A 24,307-nucleotide genomic window follows, 5' to 3' on the forward strand; every position below is an offset into this window, starting at 1 on the left:
TGTCTCTGCTTGAAGGAAATAATTGTTAGAAATTAAGATAATATTTCAATGTTTTCTGACCAAGAATCTCATTTTTTCACTGTGGTGGGAAAAGACAAAAGTGCACTTGTAGCCCTGAAGTTTGTGTTGAATGTCTCTGGGTCAATACTATAAAATGAGTCTTGTATGTCAGGTGTCTGCAATCTTGTCAATTAACATGTTAAATAAAGACATCTTAGTTTGTTGATATTTCCTTGCCCTACTCTCTGCATACAGTGAGGGGAAAAAAGTATTTGATCCCCTGCTGATTTTGTACGTTTGCTGATGATCAGTCTATAATTTTAATGGTAGGTTTATTTGAACAGTGAGAGACAGAATAACAACAACAAAATCCAGAAAAACGCATGTCAAAAATGTTATGAATTGATTTGCATTTTAATGAGGGAAATAAGTATTTGACCCCTCTGCAAAACATGACTTAGGACTTGGTGGCAAAACCCTTGTTTGGGAAACAGAGGTCAGATGTTTCTTGTAGTTGGCCACCAGGTTTGCACACATCTCAGGAGGGATTTTGTCCCACTCCTCTTTGCAGATCTTCTCCAAGTCATTAAGGTTTCGAGGCTGACGTTTGGCAACTCGAACCTTCAGCTCCCTCCACAGATTTTCTATGGGATTAAGGTCTGGAGACTGGCTAGGCCACTCCAGGACCTTAATGTGCTTCTTCTTGAGCCACTCCTTTGTTGCCTTGGCCGTGTGTTTTGGGTCATTGTCATGCTGGAACACCTATCCACGACCCATTTTCAATGCCTTGGCTGAGGGAAGGAGGTTCTCACCCAAGATTTGACGGTACATGGCCCCGTCCATCGTCCCTTTGATGCGGTGAAGTTGTCCTGTCCCCTTAGCAGAAAAACAACCCCAAACATAATGTTTCCACCTCCATGTTTGACGGTGGGAATGGTGTTCTTGGGGTCATAGGCAGCATTCCTCCTCCTCCTCCAAACACGGCGAGTTGAGTTGATGGCAAAGAGCTCGATTTTGGTCTCATCTGACCACAACACTTTAACCCAGTTCTCCTCTGAATCATTCAGATGTTCATTGGCAAACTTCAGACGGGCCTGTATATGTGCTTTCTTGAGCAGGGGGACCTTGCGGGCGCTGCAGGATTTCAGTCCTTCACGGCGTAGTGTGTTACCAATAGTTTTCTTGGTGACTATGGTCCCAGCTGCCTTGAGATCATTGACAAGATCCTCCCGTGTAGTTCTGGGCTGATTCCTCACCGTTCTCATGATCATTGTAACTCCACGAGGTGAGATCTTGCATGGAGCCCCAGGCCGAGGGAGATTGACAGTGCTTTTGTGTTTCTTCCATTTGCGAATAATCGCACCAACTGTTGTCACCTTCTCACCAAGCTGCTTGGCGATGATCTTGTAGCCCATTCCAGCCTTGTGTAGGTCTACAATCTTGTCCCTGACATCCTTGGAGAGCTCTTTGGTCTTGGCCATGGTGGAGAGTTTGGAATCTGATTGATTGCTTCTGTGGACAGGTGTCTTTTATACAGGTAACATACTGAGATTAGGAGCACTCCCTTTAAGAGTGTGCTCCTAATCTCAGCTCGTTACCTATATAAAAGACACCTGGGAGCCAGACATCTTTCTGATTGAGAGGAGGTCAAATACTTATTTCTCTCATTAAAATGCAAATCAATTTATGACATTTTTGACATGCGTTTTTCTGGATTTTGTTGTTGTTATTCTGTCTCTCACTGTTCAAATAAACCTACCATTAAAAATATAGACTGATCATTTCTTTGTCAGTGGGCAAACGTATTATGAGCTGATTATATCTTGTGACGACCTAGGCTGTGTTTACACAGCCACCCTAGGAACCGAAATCAGATTTTATTTTGTCCACTGTTTTACATGTGCCCCATGTCAGATTTGCGCATTCACACTAATGTAGTCCCTGAAGTAGAACACGGGAGGATCGGGTTTGTATCAGGATTCAAATCCACATATGGAGGGCTGTGTTTACACAAGCAGCCCAATTCAGAGTCATGTGTTTTTTTTTGCTGTTTACACATTGGGGAAAAGATCAGATAGGTGTCAGATATGCAAATAATTGGCAATAGATATGAATTGGGCTGCCTGTGTAAACACTGCACTAGTTTACAAGTTATACAGATAAGCCAATTCTCAGATCCTTCAAGTTAAGACAGGCCATGCCCCATCTAATTTGACCATCTTCCCTTACATAAGAATATTTCTGATGAGCTGCCAACAAAATGTTCCACTTTGTTACTTCCAGAGCTACTTTAAAGGTTCCAGACAGTTTGGATATCTTAATAAGAATCAGACTTATTGTATAGGTGGCATCTCTCAAATTTCAAAAGGCACTTGCACATCTGAGCTATCTTTTTTGCAGGTGCATGGTAACAATTTGAATAAGATGAGAAAAAAAAGATGAGACAAAAAAAGATCCCAGCATACTGCTCTTGCTAGTATCAATTCTCTGTAATCTGCATCAATGGAAATTACTATCCTTGTATCCTTTTAAATGGGCTGTGTACTCCTAATAACCTCTGTCTTAAGATGTATTACTATAGTAAACACACATGACACTCACACTAAAGGTATGAATTATCCTTTTATATTTTCTTTCAGGAGTAAATTATTTCAACCACTATATGGTGTTAAATACCTCAATTTGAGAATACAGATAATGAATCAACAAGTTGTGCACAACCACTAAATTTGTCTAACCTAATACCTTTGGAGGATTTTACTTGCATGAAACAGTTCATCACTGATGAATTATTGCAGTCTGAGGTCCTTGATGTCCATGTAGCTATAGATGAGTAGGCCAGTTGAATCCCACAACAGAAGCTCCAACACAGGTGCCAAATCAAAATGTATTTGTCACATGCGCCGAATACAACAGGTGTAGACCTTACAGTGAAATGCTTACTTAAAGTCCTTAACCAACAATGCAGTTAAGAAAGAATACCCCCCAAAAAACACAAAAAAATACAATGTAAAATAATACGAAATAAAAGTTACAAATAATTAAAGAGCAGCAGTAGAAATAACAATAGCGAGGCTATACAGTGGGGGGAAAAAAGTATTTAGTCAGCCACCAATTGTGCAAGTTCTCCCACTTAAAAAGATGAGAGGCCTGTAATTGTCATCATAGGTACACGTCAACTATGACAGACAAATTGAGATTATTTTTTCCAGAAAATCACATTGTAGGATTTTTTATGAATTTATTTGCAAAATAAGTATTTAGTCACCTACAAACAAGCAAGATTTCTGGCTCTCACAGACCTGTAACTTCTTCTTTAAGAGGCTCCTCTGTCCTCCACTCGTTACCTGTATTAATGGCACCTGTTTGAACTTGTTATCAGTATAAAAGACACCTGTCCACAACCTCAAACAGTCACACTCCAAACTCCACTATGGCCAAGACCAAAGAGCTGTCAAAGGACACCAGAAACAAAATTGTAGACCTGCACCAGGCTGGGAAGACTGAATCTGCAATAGGTAAGCAGCTTGGTTTGAAGAAATCAAATGCACTCTAGCAAACTTCAGACGGGCCTGGACATGTACTGGCTTAAGCAGGGGGACACGTCTGGCACTGCAGGATTTGAGTCCCTGGCGGCGTAGTGTGTTACTGATGGTAGGCTTTGTTACTTTGGTCCCAGCTCTCTGCAGGTCATTCACTAGGTCCCCCCGTGTGGTTCTGGGATTTTTGCTCACCGTTCTTGTGATCATTTTGACCCCACGGGGTGAGATCTTGCGTGGAGCCCCAGATCGAGGGAGATTATCAGTGGTCTTGTATGTCTTCCATTTCCTAATAAATGCTCCCACAGTTGATTTCTTCAAACCAAGCTGCTTACCTATTGCAGATTCAGTCTTCCCAGCCTGGTGCAGGTCTACAATTTTGTTTCTGGTGTCCTTTGACAGCTCTTTGGTCTTGGCCATAGTGGAGTTTGGAGTGTGACTGTTTGAGGTTGTGGACAGGTGTCTTTTATACTGATAACAAGTTCAAATAGGTGCCATTAATACAGGTAACGAGTGGAGGACAGAGGAGCCTCTTAAAGAAGAAGTTACAGGTCTGTGAGAGCCAGAAATCTTGCTTGTTTGTAGGTGACCAAATACTTATTTTCCACCATAATTTGCAAATAAATTCATTAAAAATCCTACAATGTGATTTTCTGGAATTTTTTTCCTCAATTTGTCTGTCATAGTTGACGTGTACCTATGATGAAAATTACAGGCCTCTCATCTTTTTAAGTGGGAGAACTTGCACAATTGGTGGCTGACTAAATACTTTTTTCCCCTACTGTATACAGGGGGTACCGGTACCGAGTCAATGTGCGGGGGCACGGGTTAGTCAAGGTAATTGGGGTAATATGTACATGTAGGTAGAGTTATTAAAGTGACTATGCATAGATAATAAACAGAGTAGCAGCAGCGTAAAAATAAGTTAAACAATGCGAAAAAACACAAAATAGCACGGTTGGTTAAGAGTCCATAAAATGCCAGCCATCCCCTCCGGCGCCATTTCTCCTACGGACATTACGGCAGCCATCCCCTCCGGCGCCAAATCCTACTCCATAAATATTTCAGGTTACAGAGGTACATTGTGCTTGAACCTTTTAACACTTGTCTATAAACGTCAATATCAAACTGTACTTGACTTTACAACAACTTCATTTATTAACTGTAATATTATTACCGCTGCCCATCACGGAGCAGCATCCCTCAGGATGCACGTGAATGCTACCTGCCCTGTATAGCTAGCTACACCATGCAAGCTAGCTGCACAGACAAAAGTCAAATTCCCTTTGTGTACAATTCTCATATGACCTAAATGTCTGTGGCATATTGGTTATGTGAACGTCCAACATAATTTATAGTGTGTGGTATTTCATAACTTTTTCTTACCTAGCAAAGAATTAAGGCATTTTAGTGAGCTGGAGCGGTAGCTGTCTGACTCAACAGCATTTGCAGATTTCGTGAGCATAATGCCTGCATGCTAAAGTAAGATTAAAGAACTGGTCACGACATTCCGAGACCACCCTGCCTGTGATACACTGGACTGCTCATTTAGTTAGGGTTACACTTGCATGTCTCAAGAGGGCCAGATGATATATAAAACATCCAAATTGCTCTTCTGATGATGGGCAGGGAGGAAGAAGCGAAGCGAGAGGGATAACTAGGCCCAAAATCTGTCTTCTGCAACAGGTAGTGTTTTTTACGCTCACCACGTGAGTTTTTGTATGGGGGTCAATGAGTGTCGAATTTGGTTAACAAAAAAATGAGTTGCTTATATGCTCGAATAGACATTTCGTAATGCTTAAGTTGTTACGAGTGTACTGATATAGGGCACATGACATCCCGGCAACATTGAGAAAAAATTGGAGTTGTGCCTGTTGTTCACACGCGTATCTGCTCTCTCATTGGCTAGAATGGCCCCACCTGATCTTGCCTCCTCCCGACTGCCTTCCATTTTTGAAGACATGTCTTTTCATAGAGAGGTCACTTGAGTATCTGGTCAATATAATGGATAATCTGTGTGATGGGCTACATTCTCCTTAAAATTATTGTGATTGTCCAATCCTGGCCCTGGTTTGTTAAATTAAACAACATTTACAGCTGTTTAATCATTGCACGAATTTGACAAGTAATTAATTGTCTCAAGTGATAGCCAATAGAACACCCCAGCACACATGGAGATTACCTAGCTAATCAGGTTAGTTTACTTAAAATAATATTTCACAACTTGTATTCTTTCTCTTACTACAGGAAGGACAAGGCTCTATTTCTTGTCGTTTATTACAAGGCCTCTGATTATTAAGTCTTTGAAGTAGCAAAGAGGATGAGACTAACTGGGTGTTTTTATGTTTTTACTTTTGACAAAGCTGCCAGTAGATCTTCAACAATGGAGTGGTTAATGTTTTCTTGTAAAATGTGTCTAGAAACAGTTTATTTTGGCGTAATGTCTGCAATTAAGTTCCTGGTTTTTATCCTAATGAGAAAATCAACAGGCATATAGCATGGTCTTCTGAACCTATGCTGCAGCTTTGATGATGAAATGAAGAATTTCCTGACTCGGTATTGACACTCAACAGTGTCACTGACCAAAGTGTGATTGATTTTAATATTTTCTCTGAGCTGTTATATCTAAATGTGCGGTTTGTGACTTCCTACAAATACCTAAATGTGTGTAATGGCTGGTTTAATCTCATCCTGATGATATTCTGACTAGAACAGACTTGTTTTCTATTTTTTTAAATTGCAGAGGGATATTCGGGACTTGGAACGAGTTCCCAAATGTAACTTTGCAACCAATGGTATGTAGCCCACAGACTAGATCCTTAGTTTCCTGAAGTCACCCTGGCCCATTTATCCTCCGGATAATGTTCCCATTAGGCTTTGGTGGGACGCTATGATGAGATGAAGCATTTCCTGACTTGGTATTGTCACCCCAGGGTGTCACTGATCAAGGTGTGATTGGTTGTAATCTTCTCTCTGAGCTGTTAAATCTAAATGCCCTCTGAAAGCGTAACTGATGTGGGGTGAGCCTGGGGTGTATTAATTAGTCTGACAATGTTGCAAAATGTTTTGCAAAGGAAACAGTTTACTCCAAACTGAAAACATTTTGCTACAAAAAAGAGATTTCTATTGGACAAATTCAGGTAGGGATCCCTCCCAGTTTCGTTCTGTTTGGTTTCTAGTGAAAACAACCCTGGTGTGCCATCTTAGAATTGTATTTCCATATGTCCTACCATCCTACTACACAGTAGTGTGGATTTTATGGGTTGAACCAAAACAATGCAAAGTACTTTGAGACTTTGTACTCTGCACACTTGTTGCTCGGTTGACGCAAATCTTTTTTGGCATCGAAGGCCCCCACTTGTCTACCATTTGCATAGATGGGAATCAGTTTAACCCTTTACTGCCAGTTAACTGGTCGGTGGACATTTGGAATGGATGGCTGTATACTCTAATATGGTGTTGTCTTACGTTTCAGAAGTTGTATATATGTATAGCGGACGTTTTACAGGCTCCTTATCAATTATGCTCTGCATTGTTGGAAATTGACCCGTAAGTAAGCATTTCACTGTTAGTCTACGAAGCATGTAACAAATAAAATGTGTTTTGAGCTGGATCCATCTGACCTGAGGTGCATCACATTCTCAAGACTAGGCCAGCGTCCAAAGGAAATGGCCTTTGTCTCTACTCTAAACATAGACTGGGCCGGACTCCAGAAACTTTTGAGCTGATGTTTTAATGAGTGAGCTGGATGAGAGGCCATATCCCCTCTATCATATTAGCTGAACTCTCCAGCCAGACCGCAATCGATCACATTCACCTAAATCGGCATGTTGGTTGTGACCTGTTTCTAAATTTAATTTATTGCAGACGTTTAAAGGGATACTTCGGGATTTTGTCAATTAAGCCCTTTATCTACTTCTCCAGAGTCCGATGAATTCATCGATACCACTTTTATGTCTCTGCATCCAGTATGAAGGAAGTCAGAGTTAGTTTCACGAGCCAATGCTAACTAGCATTAGCACGATGACTGGAAGTTTATGGTATCTACTAGCAATTGCACTAAAGCTCGTTAGCAACTTCCTTCAAACTGCACGCAGAGACATACAAATGGTATCCACAAGTTTATCTGACTCTGGGGAAGTAGATAAACGGCTTCATTGCCAAAATCCTGAAGTATCACTTTAATGAAAAGTGCCTGTTTGAACACCAAGTAAATATATATATATACACACTGAAAAATATATAAAACTGTCACGAGAATTGTTCTCAATGATTGAAGTCAAACACTAATTAAATCTTTGAATAATTCCCAGAGGGGTAAATCTCTAGGTTAAATTAATTAAACAAAGACCCCTTAATTGCAATGGTCAGTAGGTTTATTCATTGAGAGCGCTCTGAAAATCATACAATGCACAACGTTTTTTTATACCTCTACTACGCCCCTAAGTGGGCCAATGAGAAAGCTCCTAGCCCATATTTAGGCAATTGTCACATTTCTCTGTAAGCTTGCACAGCAACCAGTTGTCTCTTCCTGTACTGGTTTCAGAAGACACAACTACTCTGTTGCTGGGCAGATATGCATCTTATACAGGCACATACGGTGGGGACATGCTTCTCAGTGTCTAGTTTTACATCCTGTTTTCTGTTATCGGTTTCAGTTGCTTTCCGCTTGCATAGATCTAAAGATAAGCCAAAGCCTTTGTTTTACTTCTAACTAAGCTTAACACATTATTAGATTATAGTCTTATTATTCTTAATACATTTCACAAAGTGGAGTGTAATAATTAGTAATTACCAAATTATTCTATCAAAAACGCAACATGCAACAATTTCAAAGATTTTACAGTTCATATGAGGAAATCAGTCAATTGAGAAATTCATTAGGAAGTAATCTATGTATTTCACATGGCTGGGAATACAGATACTGTACCGCCGAAAAAAAATGCTAAAAAGACCATTGGGCATCTTGCCAGAATTCAAACAAAATTAGCACAAGTAATAGAGAATTTCCATGGAGGCTGCTAGCTAAATATGCTAACGAGCGCAAATGAAAATAAACTAATTGCAAAGACAGACAATCCAGCTCAAAGTTATACATATAGGTAGGAGCTACCAAATGTTATTTTTGTTGAGTTTGGACATTTACAAGCGAATGTGAATGAGAGACATTGTGCAAATGAACAAAGTTTTGAGGCACGCTTGTCTGAATGAAGAACGGTACTGGCTCTGAAGCAGCATGCCTACACCTGTGTGGAGTCAGGGATTCGCTAGGGCAATGGGCCTGCCTGCTCTGTGTCGAGTCTGGGATTCGCTAGGGCAATGGGCCTGCCTGCTCTGTGTCGAGTCTGGGATTCGCTAGGGCAATGGGCCTGCCTGCTCTGCGAAGATTGTGGAGGAGCAGAGAGGAGAAAAAACCCAAGCAAATCAAAAGATAGCAGTGGTAGCTGTACAGATAACTCATCCAAAGGTCCTTGACTTCTAAAACACGACAGAAAGCTTACACAATATGATGCCCCGTCACCTTAGAGTAATTTGCTTAGATAACTAGCAAGTTAAACTTAGGGGTCACGTTAACGCAGAATTCTTCATTTTTCACACCGAAAAAATATATAAAATGCATAAGTCTCTTGCTGCGTTTTGTAAACGCAGATCTAAAATGCTTCTTATTGTAATTTTTGTTCTGCATCAGACTAATTTTGTGCTCAGTTGCACTTCTCCACTCCGATGACAATTCACGAACGGCATTCAATCAACAGACAGCACTGACAATGTGTAGTTACTTTTCTCGGTGTAGCCAGCCTACTTTTCTCAGGTAAAATGCAAGATTAACTTTAAGCAAAACATTAGGAAATGTAGCTGGCTACATTCTTTCTATGATACACATTGGAAATATGATGGCCATGCATCGGTTTTGCAAAAAAGACCTTGCTTTTTCATTGTAAGCTATTTTACTTGTGTGGCAGCCAGCCAAATAGCGTTGCACTTCTGTTGTCATCTGATGAAAATGAAGCTATTTTCTGCCGAATGTGTTGCACCAATGTATTTTATGTGAAGGAAAACTATAGTTGCACGTCCATGATCACTCTTGAAACAAATGACACTTGACTTTCAATATAAAACGCGACCCCTGTCAATACACAGCTGGACTCGCCTGCAATACATTAGGAAATAAAGCAGATCGCATTAATTTCACCTGTCACATTATTTTACAAGTTGACTGCAGGCATTTACTTAAAGTAGTGGGCGGCAGGTAGCTTGGTGGTTAAGAGCATTGTGCCAGTAACCGAAAGGTCGCTGGTTCTAATCCCCGAGCCGACTAGGTGAAACATCTGTCGATGTGCCCTTGAGCAAGGCACTTAACCCTAATTGCTCATGTAAGTCGCTCTGGATAAGAGCATCTGCTAAATGACTAAAATGTAAATGTAGTTACAAATATTAACATTTATTGAACAACTTAAAATAGTTTCAACGGTATTGGCGGCACTGAAAACCATCCCTTGGCTATTTCCAAATACCCCGGTATAACCCAAGCCTATTGGATGCACTGCCAAATTCTCTAAAATGACGGAGGCGGTTTATGGTAGAGAAATGAACATTCAATTATCTGGCAACAGCTCTGGTGGACATTTCTGCAGTCAGCATGCCAATTGCAGGCTCCCTCAAAACTTGAGACATCTGTGGCAAAACTGTACATTTTAGAGTGGCCTTTTATTGTCCCCAACACAAGATGCACCTGTGTAATGATTATGCTGTTTAATCAACTTGATATGTCACACCTGTCAGGTGGATCGATAATCTTGGCAATGGAGAAATGCGCACTAACAGGGATGCAAAAAAAATTGTGCACAAAATTTGAGAGAAATAAGCTTTTTGTGCGTATGGAACATTTCTGAGATCTTTTATTTCAGCTCATGAAACATGGGACCAACACTTTACATGTTGTGCTTATATTTTTGTTCAGTATATATTTGTCCAGGCCTCAATTGTGCCTTGACTAGCACCATTCATTCTCGCTGTCAATAATTCTGTTATAATAGGAACTGTATTCACTGGTTAAATGAGTATTCAAATGGTTGTTGCCATGTTAGAGAAAAAAGTATAATTGCAGCAGTGATGCCTGCCAGCAGTAATCTTCTCTGATTGAGAGATTTAAGGGGCTATCATCGTTAAGTAACATAGATGGAAAGCACTGAATATTTAAATGCATGCACTTCGAAATTAATTTTGTAACTTTACCCCAGAAGCATTTACCTCCCACATCATATGAAGGAATGCGCCTACCTGATTTAGGGGACACAGTGAACAGTTGGAAGTTGGCCAATTTCATTGTAAAGTGTTTCCTTGGTGTTAAATACAGCCTGTGAACAAACTTAAAATGTATAAATTGATGGTTCGGATTACGGGATGACAAGGTCATATTTTTCCCATACTCTGTTCCAGTTAAAGCATGGTTCAGATTCAATTAACTCTGTGGACCATACTTTTTTAATGGCTAGCTCAGAATGAGCTTTCCTAAAGTTGTTTATATATTATAGAGATCAGTCCTTTCAGGAGGCCTCATAATTGATTGATAAATCCCATCATTGGATGTTTCGGTAGTTGGGTTTCCCAAGGGGAATAGCTGACCTAAGTTGTAAATATAGGAAAAGGGAGTTGATATTGAGATAAAAACAGCTGCATTGGGCCTTTAAACTATCATAACTGCTAGGGATATGTTTACATTTACATTTTAGTCATTTAGCAGACGCTCTTATCCAGAGCGACTTACAGTTTTTTTTTTATACTGGCCCCCCGTTAGTGCCTTAAATTATTTACAAATGGTCATAAGGGATATAGTCAATAACTAACTAATCAGTTACAGTATAAATTGTCATTGTGACATGATTGTCAAAGTCCCTCATGGGAATGGAAATAAGATTCTCTCTAGCTCTCTGGTGAGTAAATCTTGATGAGATGATGAAGTTCAGTGGGGTACCCAGTCATCGGACATCTCTGGTTGGCTTTGATGTAGACATAAATACAGCGGTAACAGAAGACAAAACCAGAGGTGGAGAGAACGGTATCATTGGTGCGGACCTTGCAGCAGAGCGGACATACTTTGCTCTGTCTGGTCAGTGGTTGTTGGTCCTGGAGGTGGATGGGAGGGGGTGGTGTGGGATGGGAGGTCAGGGTCTTGATGGTGCTCTGGTTCTCTGAGGAGTACCACCACTCGAGGAACTGCAGGAAAAACACTCCCAAGGAGAGACTAGTGGAGAGGGACAGAGCCACACCCCCCACCACTGTCGACGTCAGCCTCCGCAGCCTCTCACCAACACTGGGAAGAAAGAACAACAGAGGGAAGTATGCTTATAGGCTAAATGCTTTAAAAGTGAATAAAGCTCTTTGAACTCGGGGTCCCTTGAGACAGGATGTCCCAATTTCATTCTTACCTTGAGCCGATGGCCGTGGAAGGGGTGGCTGGTTTGAGGTCCATATTTGTGATGTCATGTCCTGTGAGGTGAGCCAGCCTGACACCTGCCAGCCACAGAAATGGTGAGTGGGTCTTGGCTAGGCCAAACACATACAGCAGCTGCTGGCAGAAGACCCAGCTGTCCCAGCCCATGCTGACATAGGGGTAGGATGCCAGGAAGGCCCTGTACATCCTTTGCAAGGGCGTCTGTGGTAGGCGGATGGAAAAATCATCCTCGTCCCTCTGCTTGGCCAGTACCTGTTCCAGCTTGGCCCTCAGGTAAGGAACGAGGGCAAGCAGGATCAGCGAGCACCAGTGGTGTTTCCCATGCAGACCCAGGTGAGCTGGCCGCTCGCGCCCCGAAGCAGCAACGCGCTTTAGGCTGTAAAAGTTCTCAGAGAATGAGGCGCTAGTCCGTGACAGAAAATGGTGCTGAAGCAATACGTCGAGAACAGCGTGAATCTCGTCAAATCTCCGCCAGAGGAATCCGTAGCGAGAGGGGTTGGACTCAGCCAGAACCTGAGGTAATAGTTGAGAGAAGTTAGTTGCATCATATCAAACTTGAATCATACATTAATATCAGTGCAGCAAAGTCAGTATATGGACACCACGTATTAAAAAGTCATACAAGGTCTAATACAAACTATTTAACACATCAAGTGATCCAACATCATAATGCTATTTCTGTAGTTTAGTAGGATACCTTGATGGGCCAGCATTCTCCAACTCACCTGCACAAATACACTGCTCAAAAAAATTAAGGGAACACTAAAATAACATCCTAGATACGAATGAATGAAATAATCTTATTAAATACTTTTTTCTTTACATAGTTGAATGTGCTGACAACAAAATCACACAACAATTATCAACGGAAATCAAATGTATCAACCCATGGACGTCTGGATTTGGAGTCACCCTCAAAATTAAAGTGGAAAACCACACTACAGGCTGATCCAACTTTGATGTAATGTCCTTAAAACAAGTCAAAATGAGGCTCAGTAGTGTGTGTGGCCTCCACGTGCCTGTATGACCTCCCTACAACGCCTGGGCATGCTCCTGATGAGGTGGCGGATGGTCTCCTGAGGGATCTCCTCCCAGACCTGGACTAAAGCATCCGCCAACTCCTGGACAGTCTGTGGTGCAACGTGGCGTTGATGGATGGAGCGAGACATGTCCCAGATGTGCTCAATTGGATTCAGGTCTGGGGAACGGGCGGGCCAGTCCATAGCATCAATGCCTTCCTCTTGCAGGAACTGCTGACACACTCCAGCCACATGAGGTCTAGCATTGTCTTGCATTAGGAGGAACCCAGGGCCAACCGCACCAGCATATGGTCTCACAAGGGGTCTGAGGATCTCATCTCGGTACCTAATGGCAGTCAGGCTACCTCTGGCGAGCACATGGAGGGCTGTGCAGCCCCCCAAAGAAATGCCACCCCACACCATGACTGACCCACCGCCAAACCGGTCATGCTGGAGGATGTTGCAGGCAGCAGAACGTTCTCCACGGCGTCTCCAGACTCTGTCACATGTGCTCAGTGTGAACCTGCGTTCATCTGTGAAGAGCACAGTGCGCCAGTGGCGAATTTGCCAATCTTGGTGTTCTCTGGCAAATGCCAAACGTCCTGCACGGTGTTGGGCTGTAAGCACAACCCCCACCTGTGGACGTCGGGCCCTCATACCACCCTCATGGAGTCTGTTTCTGACCGTTTGAGCAGACACATGCACATTTGTGGCCTGCTGGAGGTCATTTTGCAGGGCTCTGGCAGTGCTCCTCCTTGCACAAAGGCGGAGGTAGCAGTCCTGCCGCTGGGTTGTTGCCCTCCTACGGCCTCCTCCACGTCTCCTGATGTACTGGCCTGTCTCCTGGTAGCGCCTCCATGCTCTGGACACTACGCTGACAGACACAGCAAACCTTCTTGCCACAGCTCGCATTGATGTGCCATCCTGGATGAGCTGCACTACCTGAGCCACTTGTGTGGGTTGTAGACTCCGTCTCATGCTACCACTAGAGTGAAAGCACCGCCAGCATTCAAAAGTGACCAAAACGTCAGCCAGGAAGCATAGGAACTGAGAAGTGGTCTGTGGTCACCACCTGCAAAACCAGTCCTTTATTGGGGGTGTCTTGCTAATTGCCTATAATTTCCACCTGTTGTCTATTCCATTTGCACAACAGCATGTGAAATGTATTGTCAATCAGTGTTGCTTCCTAAGTGGACAGTTTGATTTCACAGAAGTGTGATTGACTTGGAGTTACATTGTGTTGTTTAAGTGTTCCCTTTATTTTTTTGAGCAGTGTATATCAGCATGTGTGCAGGCTTTTGTTCCAGCCGTTTAAAATAATCAACCGTTGTTGGATAAACATGGTTTATAGTTTCTTACTGGGGTGTATTTATTACGTCTTTCTTCGGAAACAGTTTACCGTTTAAGAACCAAAAGGAACGGGGAAGGTCCTACCTGAATTTGTCCAATAGAAACTAATTTTGTTGCAAAATGTTTACCGTTTGGAGTAAACTGATTCTGTTGCAAAACGTTTTGCAACAGACGAAACGTTATGCAACAGACTCATTTTTACATTAAATTTTAGTCATTTAGCAGACACTCTTATCCAGAGCGACTTACAGTTAGTGAGTGCATACATTTTCATACTGGCCCCCCGTGGGAAACGAACCAACGGCGTAATGAATACACCTCAAGTGTCTGCTGATGTAGCAAAAATTACAGGGGTGAGAAAATATCGTCGAACCTTCACAGCGTGTCGCAAGGCGGGTCTTACCGCACCCATCAGGGAGTCCTGTGCCAAGACCTCGAATATCGACGGTCTGTCGTCTGCAGCTGCAGTTGTCAAATGTGCACCACGTTCCGCCATGGCTGGTGACTTCAAACACGGTTGGCAAAAGGCTTAATGACCTAAATAGTTAGCCAAGTTGGCTACAGTGACCGCGAGTGAAATTAGTAACGTAGTTCGCTTGCTTAGTAGTTTACCACTTTATACTACACAAGTTCAACAAATATAAATAGCTAGCTACATCAATTTCCACTGATGAAAATGGGACAGCCAAATCATAAAGAGGCATAGCTAGCTACCCTGATTTATTTAATTCAAACGTTACTGTTGAGCTGCTGGTGTTGTTTTCGTGTTTCTTTCACCTACTTCGTGCCCCTCTGTAAAGATAGTCCGGCTATTTCCGGTGGAAATGAAATGTAATCCGGTGTTACGCCTTTCTAGCTCCGACGCACTTCACTCATTTTGTTTTTCCGGGAGTGCTATCTTTCCACGGCTAGCTATTCCTCTGCGGTAATCAAGGAGTAAAAACATCTTTCCAATTGTGGAATAACGTCACATTTTCTTATTGAAATTACCACAAAACAAGTCTGTACCTTTCAATTTGTAATTATGATTTTTTTGTGTGTGCCGTTTTTACGTTAATGCTAACTAACGTTAGCTACCTAAATGTACAGAGGCCTCACATCCCTAGCCAGCTAACGATAGCTTAGTATGACAGATGTTTTCCCTCCTCCACTGGCCTGGGGTCACACGCAAGACAATATTTGCCTTGCCATTTAAAATACTTGGCTCTGTTGTTAGGTTAAGCTTGCTGCATTTATAATAGCTAGGCTATTGACCAACCTGTTTTTTCACTTTATTATAAAAGGCAGTAAACTGCCTTCAAAACTAGAAAGCTAGCTAGCTAGTCAGTTAGTTAGCTAGTGAAAGTGACGCTGATTGCTGCTGTCGTGACATCCAGCTATTGTCTGTCATGGGGTGCTGTAATATTTGTGCTTTGCTTGTTATGTCTCATTCAACTGTATAAAACATATTTAGAAGCCAAGATTATATATATATATATATAACTATAATTATTAGCAATGTGTCGTCGTAGCCTCTAGGCCAGAGGTGTCGCGTCAAACACACGCGCGGGGGTCCCCATCAAGCCCGCAGATGGTTCGAGTTAAAAAAACGTTGAGTTTTTTTATTTAAATCACTACTTCACTGAGGCCTATTATATGTGTCCTGTCCTGTGTCCTCTAATGCTGGATATTTCCCTGTAACAGATTTGAAGAACATCAACAATGACTGACTCAAAATATTTTACAACAAATAAAAAAGGTGAGTCTTAAAACGATTCTTGGTATTGTCTTCTTCAATGACACATAACCCCCTTGATCAAGAGTGCATGCCTATCATTAGGCTGGTGTGAACAATATTAAACAGTGCAACATAACTCTTGATGGAAATAGATTGGCTCCTACTCTCCTCACAGACAAAGAATGTATGAAATTACCACTAAACTGTTCATGATAAAACTGACAACTGAACTGACAGCTCTACCAGTGTTGCTGGATGAGAGTATCATTCTGTTGTCACACTGGACTGTCACTAACATTGCATCTGTATCCTGTTACAGGGGAGATCTTTGAGCTGAAGGCAGAGCTGAACAATGAGAAGAAGGAGAAGAGGAAGGAGGCAGTGAAGAAGGTCATTGCGGCTATGACTGTGGGCAAGGATGTCAGGTACAGTACAGCTGATTGCATCCTTTGACAGTTCTGTGTGTTGACCTATACATCCCTCTGACATTATCTAATGACATGGTGTCTGCAGCTTCTGCTCTCCAAACACTGTTCAGCAATTACTTTTACTTTAATGTAAAAGAGACTGCCTACTTGCTATAGTTAGCAAGTTATGTATGATAATCTCTATTATTAAAAATATTTAAATGCAAAATGTTCTAACTTGATATGTAGAGTTATAATTGCCTCCCTGTCAAAATATTGTGAGTTATAGTGATGAGCTAACATTGACGATGTCCTATCCCTCTGTCCTTTAGCTCCCTCTTCCCAGACGTGGTGAACTGCATGCAGACTGACAACCTGGAGCTGAAAAAGCTGGTCTACCTGTACCTGATGAACTACGCCAAGAGCCAGCCCGACATGGCCATCATGGCTGTCAATAGCTTTGTCAAGGCAAGGCCTTTTATTTTTTGATACATGGTTTTCCACTTGCTTTGGCTTTTAACATATTACACAGCCTAGCCATTACAATACTGCACTTCCCTACCCATAGATATCTTACCTCTCTCTCCCTCAGGACTGTGAGGACCCTAACCCCCTGATCCGGGCCCTGGCCGTGCGCACCATGGGCTGCATCCGCGTGGACAAGATTACAGAGTACCTGTGTGAGCCGCTGAGGAAGTGTCTGAAGGACGAGGACCCATACGTGAGAAAGACGGCAGCAGTGTGCGTGGCAAAGCTCCACGACATCAACGCCCAGATGGTGGAGGACCAGGGTTTCCTGGACTCCCTCAGGGACCTCATTGCCGACTCCAACCCCATGGTATGTAAGGCTGGCAGTAGGCCCCTAGGCACAACCCAGACTATGTACATATCTGTGTGTATATCATATCTATGTACATACATGTCAGGCGAAATTCTCAGACTTTTCTTATACACTTCATTCGTGGGCCTGGGGTAATTTAAAAACAGCCTGTAAGGGTGTTTTTCCAAGACCTGTTTCAACAGAGTTAGTCATGATTAATACTATTTCCCCTATGAAAGGCTTTGCTCACCATGCCAGACAAGACCGAGTACATCATGTTTTCCTAATCACTGGCCACTGTGTCTGAACCTCCAGGTGGTGGCCAACGCGGTGGCAGCTCTGTCTGAGATCAGTGAGTCCCACCCCAACAGCAACCTGCTGGACCTCAACCCACAGAACATCAACAAGCTGCTGACGGCCCTCAACGAGTGCACCGAGTGGGGCCAGATCTTCATCCTGGACTGCCTGTCCAACTACAACCCCAAAGACGAGCGCGAGGCCCAGAGGTACGCACACACGTTTTGTCGGCCCTTCAAACAAATAGATTAACTGAGTTAGTTCTGAAAACTTTTTGGATTTTCCATTTAAAAAAAATAGAAACTAAACTTAAAGCTGACTTAGTTGTCAGAGTAACATATTTGCAATACTCATCCAAGTTTTGTTTTGTGAGAACTTTTAAATGTTTGTTTGCAAATGTCTAAATCCTGCTTCATGGTACTATGCTGCCCAAAGGTCTTGTGAAATTTATATTTTCTTCTACTTTATGGTTGCCAGCCAATACATTTCTCGTCTTAGCCACACCAGTGCCACATACAAGGGAAACAAACTGAGACATTGCTGTGCTCCACTGTTTATATGCCCTTGCTGTTTGTTTAAATGTGGTTACACAGTATCACATCAATCATTCTAAATAGGGTCTAGAGATGCACAAACTTGCATATATTCATCCCAATATGTAAATAAACATACAGACCACCAGATCCGTATAATTGCCTTATCAAAAAATACAACAAGTAGTTATCTCCTGTGCTGGTAGTTGTGATAAATCTCCACAATAAGTCCTGTGGACTAAATCTTTATCAGCTGCTGCGTTTGTGCATACATTCACTTGTTATGGTGTTGTCAACTTTTAATGACTTTGTAATATATGGATTGCACTAATAAACCTGTCTGTCCTCCACTTTCTCTCCCAGCATCTGCGAGCGGGTCACGCCCCGTCTCTCCCACGCCAACTCGGCGGTGGTGCTGTCGGCTGTCAAGGTGCTGATGAAGTTCCTGGAGCTGCTGCCCAAGGAGTCGGACTACTACAACACCCTGCTGAAGAAGCTGTCCCCACCGCTGGTCACCCTTCTCTCTGGGGAGCCAGAGGTCCAGTATGTGGCCCTCAGGAATATCAACCTCATCGTCCAGAAAAGGTCAGGGGGCAACTTGCTGATAAATACTTTATTGTAGGGCTGGGCGATTTTACGATTGCATCGTCTATCGATGATGTTTGACAGCCATTGTCTATGGTGACGACATCGTGATGTTCAAACGATGTTGTAGCATATTTGAACTTGACTGCACAGCCGGTGTCTGGCAGCACACAACAGCACAGCGCAGTGAGCACACAGCAGGGCAACATGCCCAATGGCCCATTCCCTATTTGCCATATTTAGTATTTATTAGGATCCCCAATTAGCTGCCGCCGAGGCAGTGGTTACTTTTCCTGGGGTCCAAACAGGAAACAACATAACAAATCAAATACATAATATACATAGCACTACATTTACATCACAATTTAGCCATTCAGCAGACGCTCCCACCCAGAGCGACCCACAGCTAGTGCATTCATCTTAAGATAGCCAGGCGAGACAACCACATCTCACAGTCATATTCCAACCACGTATCACATACATAATGCAAAATACAATACAATACAATATGCATAAATATGTCAGTGTCTCTTCACAATCCCTGTCGTGCCGTAAGGTGTTCTTTTATCTGTTTTTTTAAATCTGTTTTCTTTTGCTAGCTTGAGTTACCTGGGGTGGCAGAGAGTTCCATTTAGTCATGGCTCTATTTAATACTGTGTGTTTCCCATCCTCTGTTCTGGACCTGGGGACTGTGAAGAGACCTCTGGTTGCATGTCTTGTGTGATACCGATGAGTGTCCGAACTGTGTGCCAACTGCTTGAACAGACAGCTTGGTACCTTCAATACATCAACACCTCGCACAAAGACCAATAGTGATGCAGTCAATCTCTCCTCAACTTTGAGCCAGGAGAGATTGACATGCATGTCATTGACATTAGCCCTCCGTGTACATCTAAGTGCAATACGTGCTGCTCTGTTTTGGACCAACTGCAATTTGCCTATGTCCTTCTTTGCCGCACCTGACCACACAACTGGACAGTAGTCCAGGTGAGACAAACTAGGGCCTGTAGTACCCGTCTGATTGACCTAGATATCAAGAAAGTAGAGCAACGCCTTATCATGGACAGACCTCTTCCCATTTTAGTAACCATTTGAGTCTATATGTTTTGACCATGATAGCTTGCTATCTAGGGTGACACCCAGCAGTTTAGTCTATTCAACTTGCTCAATAGGCACATTATTAAATAATAGATCCAGATGATGCTTTGAGTTTTTTAAATATTTTGCATCAGCCAATTGCTAGTTACCCATTCTAAAACTGACTGGAGCGCTATGTTAAGGGTGTCAGTTATTTATTTTACTGTTGCAGCCGACGTGTATTCTGCTGAGTCGTCAGTGTACATGGACACAGGCTTTATTCAAGGTCAGTGGAAAGTCATTAGTAAACACAGAAAACAATAATGGTCCAAGCCGGCTACCCTGCGGTACACCACACTCAACCGAATTTGCATTAGAGAGGCTTCCATTAAAGAAAACCCTCTGTGTTCTATTGACTAGGTAACTTTCCATCCATGATAAGGCAGAGGATGTTAATTCATAACACCTACGTTTTTCCAGCAATATGTTATGGTCAATGACATACACATACAAATGACAACATCATACAAACATCAACAACATCACACCAACCCAGACCCACTAGCACACATCCCCATCTCCAGCGCCCGCATCACTTTCCGACACATGGCCTGAAACGGCACCATTTTTTTCTTGCCGTAGCCCACACACTTTCAATATTTTAACAATAAATCATTAGATTTTTCCATCGTGTTAATGATGGCGGTTTGATTGATTTCCACGTTTTTAGTATACGTTTTTTCAAGATGAGTGATGAGAAGAGAATCGTCCAACCCATCGGGTATCTCACTACACCCATGTATGCCATGACTTGAAATATGCAGACAGACGGATTAAAAGTATGTTTACATTGTAATACTTCTGACAGCCAACTTTCTAGCTCCACCCACAACTTCTGGACTTTATAGCATTCCCAGAAAGCATGGATTATTGAGTCATTATTAGTATTACACTTAAGACATGACTCTGCCGTTGTGCTGTAGAATTTGTACATTTTGTCTCTTGTATAATAAATTCTACACATTAGCATATACTGGATTAAGTGTCCATTTTCATTAACTGTAATTTCGTTAGTTATGCTCCAACTTTCCCTCCATCTAGTGCCAACATCAGTTCTTTTTAAGTCTTGGCTCTAATAGTTTATATATTTTTTTCTAAGAGATTGTCAGTTGGATATGCTCTCTGCAATGTTTTGTATATTTCCCTTATCATATGAACATCCTTTTCTGACTCAAATAAGATTCCCTAAATTTGCTAATCTTGTCAACAAAAAAGTTTATGAAGTGGTTGGCAATATCAAAGGGTTTTGTTATGATGAAGGGTGGAGCTGAGTTAGCTGCCTAAAATTTCATTTAAGGTACTCCAGAGCTTTTTACTATCATTCTTTATATCATTTATCTTTGTTCCATAGCCTACATTTTCAGTACATACAGTACCAGTCAAAAGTTTGGACACACCTACTCATTCAAGGGTTTTTCTTAATTTTTACTATTTTCTACATTGTAGAATAATAGTGAAGACATCAAAACTATGAAATAACACATATGGAATTATGTAAACTCAGCAAAAAAAGAAACGTCCTCTCACTGTCAACTGCGTTTATTTTCAGCAAACTTAACATGTGAAAATATTGGTATGAATATAACAAGATTCAACAACTGAGACGTAAACTGAAGAAGTTCCACAGACATGTGACTAAAATAAATTGAATAATGTGTTCCTGAACAAAGGGGGGGTCAAAATTAAAGTGACACACCGCCCCAGACCATGACGGACCCTCCACCTCCAAATCGATCCCGCTCCAGAGTACAGGCCTCGGTGTAACGCTCATTCCTTCAACGATAAACACGAATCCGACCATCACCCCTGGTGAGACAAAACCGCGACTCGTCAGTGAAGAGCACTTTTTGCCAGTCCTGTCTGGTCCAGTGACAGTGGGTTTGTGCCCATTGGCGACGTTGTTTCCGGTGATGTCTGGTGAGGACCTGCCTTACAACAGGCCTACAAGCCCTAAGTCCAGCCTCTCTCAGCCTATTGCGGACAGTCTGAGCACTGATGGAGGGATTGTGCGTTCCTGGTGTAACTTGGGCAGTTGTTGTTGCCATCCTGTACCTGTCCCGCAGGTGTGATGTTCGGATGTACCGATCCTGTGCAGGTGTTGTTACACGTGGTCTGCCACTGCGAGGACGATCAGCTGTCCGTCCTGTCTTCCTGTAGCGCTGTCTTAGGCGTCTCACTGTACGGACATTGCAATTTATTGCCCTGGCCATATCTGCAGTCCTCATGCCTCCTTGCAGCATGCCTAAGGCACGTTCACGCAGATGAGCAGGGACCCTGGGCATCTTTCTTTTGGTGTTTTTCAGAGTCAGTAGAACGGCTTCTTTAGTGTCCTAAGTTTTCATAACTGTGACCTTAATTGCCTACCGTCTGTAAGCTGTTTGTGTCTTAATGACCGTTCCACAGGTGCATGTTCATTCATTGTTTATGGTTCATTGAAAAAGCATGAGAAACCCTTTAAACCCTTTAAAATTAAGATCTGTGTTTATTTTGATTTTTACGAATTATCTTTGAAAGACAGGGAAAAAGGAACATTTAGTAACCAAAGAAGTGTTAAACAAATCAAAATATATTTTATATTTGAGATTCTTCAAATAGCCACCCTTTGCCTTTATGACAGCTTTGCACACTCTTGGTATTCTCTCAACCAGCTTCACCTGGAATGCTTTTCCAACAGTGTTGAAGGAGTTCCCACATATGCTGAACACTTGTTGGCTGCTTTTCCTTCACTCTGCCGTCCGACTCATCCCAAACCATCTCAATTTGGTTGAGGTCGGGTGATTGTGGTGGCCAGGTCATCTGATGCAGCACTCCATCACTCTCTTTCTTGGTAAAATAGACCTTACACAGCCTGGAGGTGTTTTGGGTCATTGTCCTGTTGAAAAACAAATGATAGTCCCACTAAGCCCAAACCAGATAGGATGGCGTATCGCTGCAGAATGCTGTGTTAGTCATGCTGGTTAAGTGTGCCTGGAATTCTAAATAAATCACAGACAGTGTCACCAGCAAAGCACCCCCACACCATAACATCACCTCCTCCATGCTTTATGGTGGGAACTACACATGCAGAGATCATCCGTTCACCCACACCGCGTCTCACAAAGACACGGCGGTTGGAACCAAAAATCTCAAATTTGGACTCCAGACCAAAGGACACATTTCCACCGGTCTAATGTCCATTGCTGATGTTGAGATGTGTCTGTGACTTGAACTCTGAAGCATTTATTTGGGCTGCAATTTCTGAGGCTGGTAACTCTAATGAACTTATCCTCTGCAGCAGAGGTAACCCTGGGTCTTCCATTCCTGTGGCGGTCCTCATGAGAGCCAGTTTCATCATAGCGCTAGATGGTTTTTGCGACTGCACTTGAAGAAACTTTCAAAGTTCTTGAAATGTTCCGTATTGACTGACCTTCATGTCTTAAAGTAATGATGGACTGTTGTTTATCTTTGCTTATTTTAGCTGTTCTTGCCATAATATGGACTTGGTCTTTTACCAAAAAATGGCTATCATCTGTATACTCCCCTACCTTGTCACAACACAACTGGTTGGCTCAAACGCATTAAGAAGGGAAGAAGTTCCACAAATTAACTTTTTAGAAGGCACACCTGTTAATTGAAATGCATTCCAGGTGACTACCTCATGAAGCTGGTTGAGAGAATACCAAGAGTGTGCAAAGCTGTCATCAAGGCAAATGGTGTCTATTTGAAGAATCTCAAATATAAAATATATTTTGATTCATTTAACACTTTTTTGGTTACTACATGATTCCGTATGTGTTATTTCATAGTTTTGATGTCTTCACTATTATTCTACAATGTAAAAATAAAGAAAAACCCTTGAATGAGTAGGTGTGTCCAAACTTTTGACTGGTACTGTATGTGGTAGTTAGACTATTAACATAATGCAAGAGAACAATGTAGATTGTAGAAAGAGCAGCGAGCACCAAAGCAGCGCGAAATGTCAGATAGGGCCTAACATGTTTTTTTCCCCCCTCTCCAATGTCGGGTGATCATGGGCCTTTTCCGTTGTCTGGCTTATTGTTTTAATATCTTAATTTCCCTTTTTCTCCCCAATCCCCATTCAATTTTAACTTGGCATAGCATACTCTTTCATTATCAACCATCAAATGAATGTTTAGGCCTAACAGAGTTCCATCTCAGAAAGTTGTTTGCGAATAGCCTAAATAAAAACATAGTATAGTAATAATGAGAGAGAGAATAAACAATTGCAAGATAAACTAATCGAATAGGAAGTTGACCAAAGTGTAGGCAAAATAGATTGTGCTGTCAGAAACTTCCTCCATGCAAACCAAATAGCCAATAATATGCTATAGCCTACACATAGGCTACTTCAATAAAAGTTACAGTAGGCTAAATGTTACTTTTACAAGTTAAACTTATAAACTAATATTGTCAGTGTTTATTCGTGTCCTTGAATTGCGCTATGGGCA

General features: G+C 42.1%; 2 protein-coding genes and 1 non-coding gene across 9 annotated transcripts in view; 2 read left to right on the forward strand and 1 right to left on the reverse strand.

The window, feature by feature from the left end:
- Positions 1 to 24,307, forward strand: part of ap2b1 (adaptor related protein complex 2 subunit beta 1) — a 105,560-nt gene that overhangs the window by 11,203 nt on the left and 70,050 nt on the right. For 2 of the 6 annotated variants that reach the window (XM_041893919.2, XM_041893924.1), the window contains exons 1-7: positions 15,244 to 15,363; positions 16,047 to 16,101; positions 16,400 to 16,505; positions 16,820 to 16,955; positions 17,080 to 17,325; positions 17,623 to 17,813; positions 18,501 to 18,722. In XM_041893919.2, the coding sequence (XP_041749853.1) occupies positions 16,065 to 16,101; positions 16,400 to 16,505; positions 16,820 to 16,955; positions 17,080 to 17,325; positions 17,623 to 17,813; positions 18,501 to 18,722 (938 nt within the window). In that variant the 5' untranslated portion in view covers positions 15,244 to 15,363; positions 16,047 to 16,064. Of the gene's footprint in view, positions 1 to 15,202; positions 15,364 to 15,846; positions 15,954 to 16,046; positions 16,102 to 16,399; positions 16,506 to 16,819; positions 16,956 to 17,079; positions 17,326 to 17,622; positions 17,814 to 18,500; positions 18,723 to 24,307 lie in introns of those variants that run through there. The other 4 variants (XM_041893920.1, XM_041893923.2, XM_041893921.1 and 1 more) reach the window with 3 other exon arrangements.
- On the forward strand, positions 6,425 to 6,520 carry LOC121580394. The gene has a single exon (XR_006003051.1). It is a non-coding gene; the product is annotated as a Z30 small nucleolar RNA (small nucleolar RNA).
- On the reverse strand, positions 10,435 to 15,166 carry pex12 (peroxisomal biogenesis factor 12). Of its 2 annotated transcripts, none has more exons than XM_041893927.1 (3): positions 14,767 to 15,166; positions 11,969 to 12,507; positions 10,435 to 11,853 (listed from the first exon to the last, which is right to left on the reverse strand). In XM_041893927.1, exons 1-3 carry the CDS (start codon positions 14,857 to 14,859, stop codon positions 11,463 to 11,465), a joined length of 1,023 nt encoding a protein of 340 aa, XP_041749861.1. In that variant the 5' UTR covers positions 14,860 to 15,166; the 3' UTR covers positions 10,435 to 11,462. The 2 variants fall into 2 exon arrangements, with proteins under 2 accessions (XP_041749861.1, XP_041749860.1); XM_041893926.1 differs by having other exon boundaries at positions 14,737 to 15,165.

This window comes from Coregonus clupeaformis, chromosome 13 (assembly GCF_020615455.1).
Source record: "Coregonus clupeaformis isolate EN_2021a chromosome 13, ASM2061545v1, whole genome shotgun sequence".
Classification (NCBI taxonomy): Eukaryota; Metazoa; Chordata; class Actinopteri; order Salmoniformes; family Salmonidae; genus Coregonus; species Coregonus clupeaformis.

Coding starts and splice junctions, on each gene's coding strand:
- pex12 (XM_041893926.1), bottom strand. CDS start 14,859: ATGGCGGAACGTGGTGCACATTTGACAACTGCAGCTGCAGACGACAGA. Junction 12,508..14,736: donor CCTTGCGACACGCTGTGAAG/GTTCGACGATAT, acceptor CTATTACCTCAG/GTTCTGGCTGAGTCCAACCC. Junction 11,854..11,968: donor TCCACGGCCATCGGCTCAAG/GTAAGAATGAAA, acceptor CTTTCTTCCCAG/TGTTGGTGAGAGGCTGCGGA.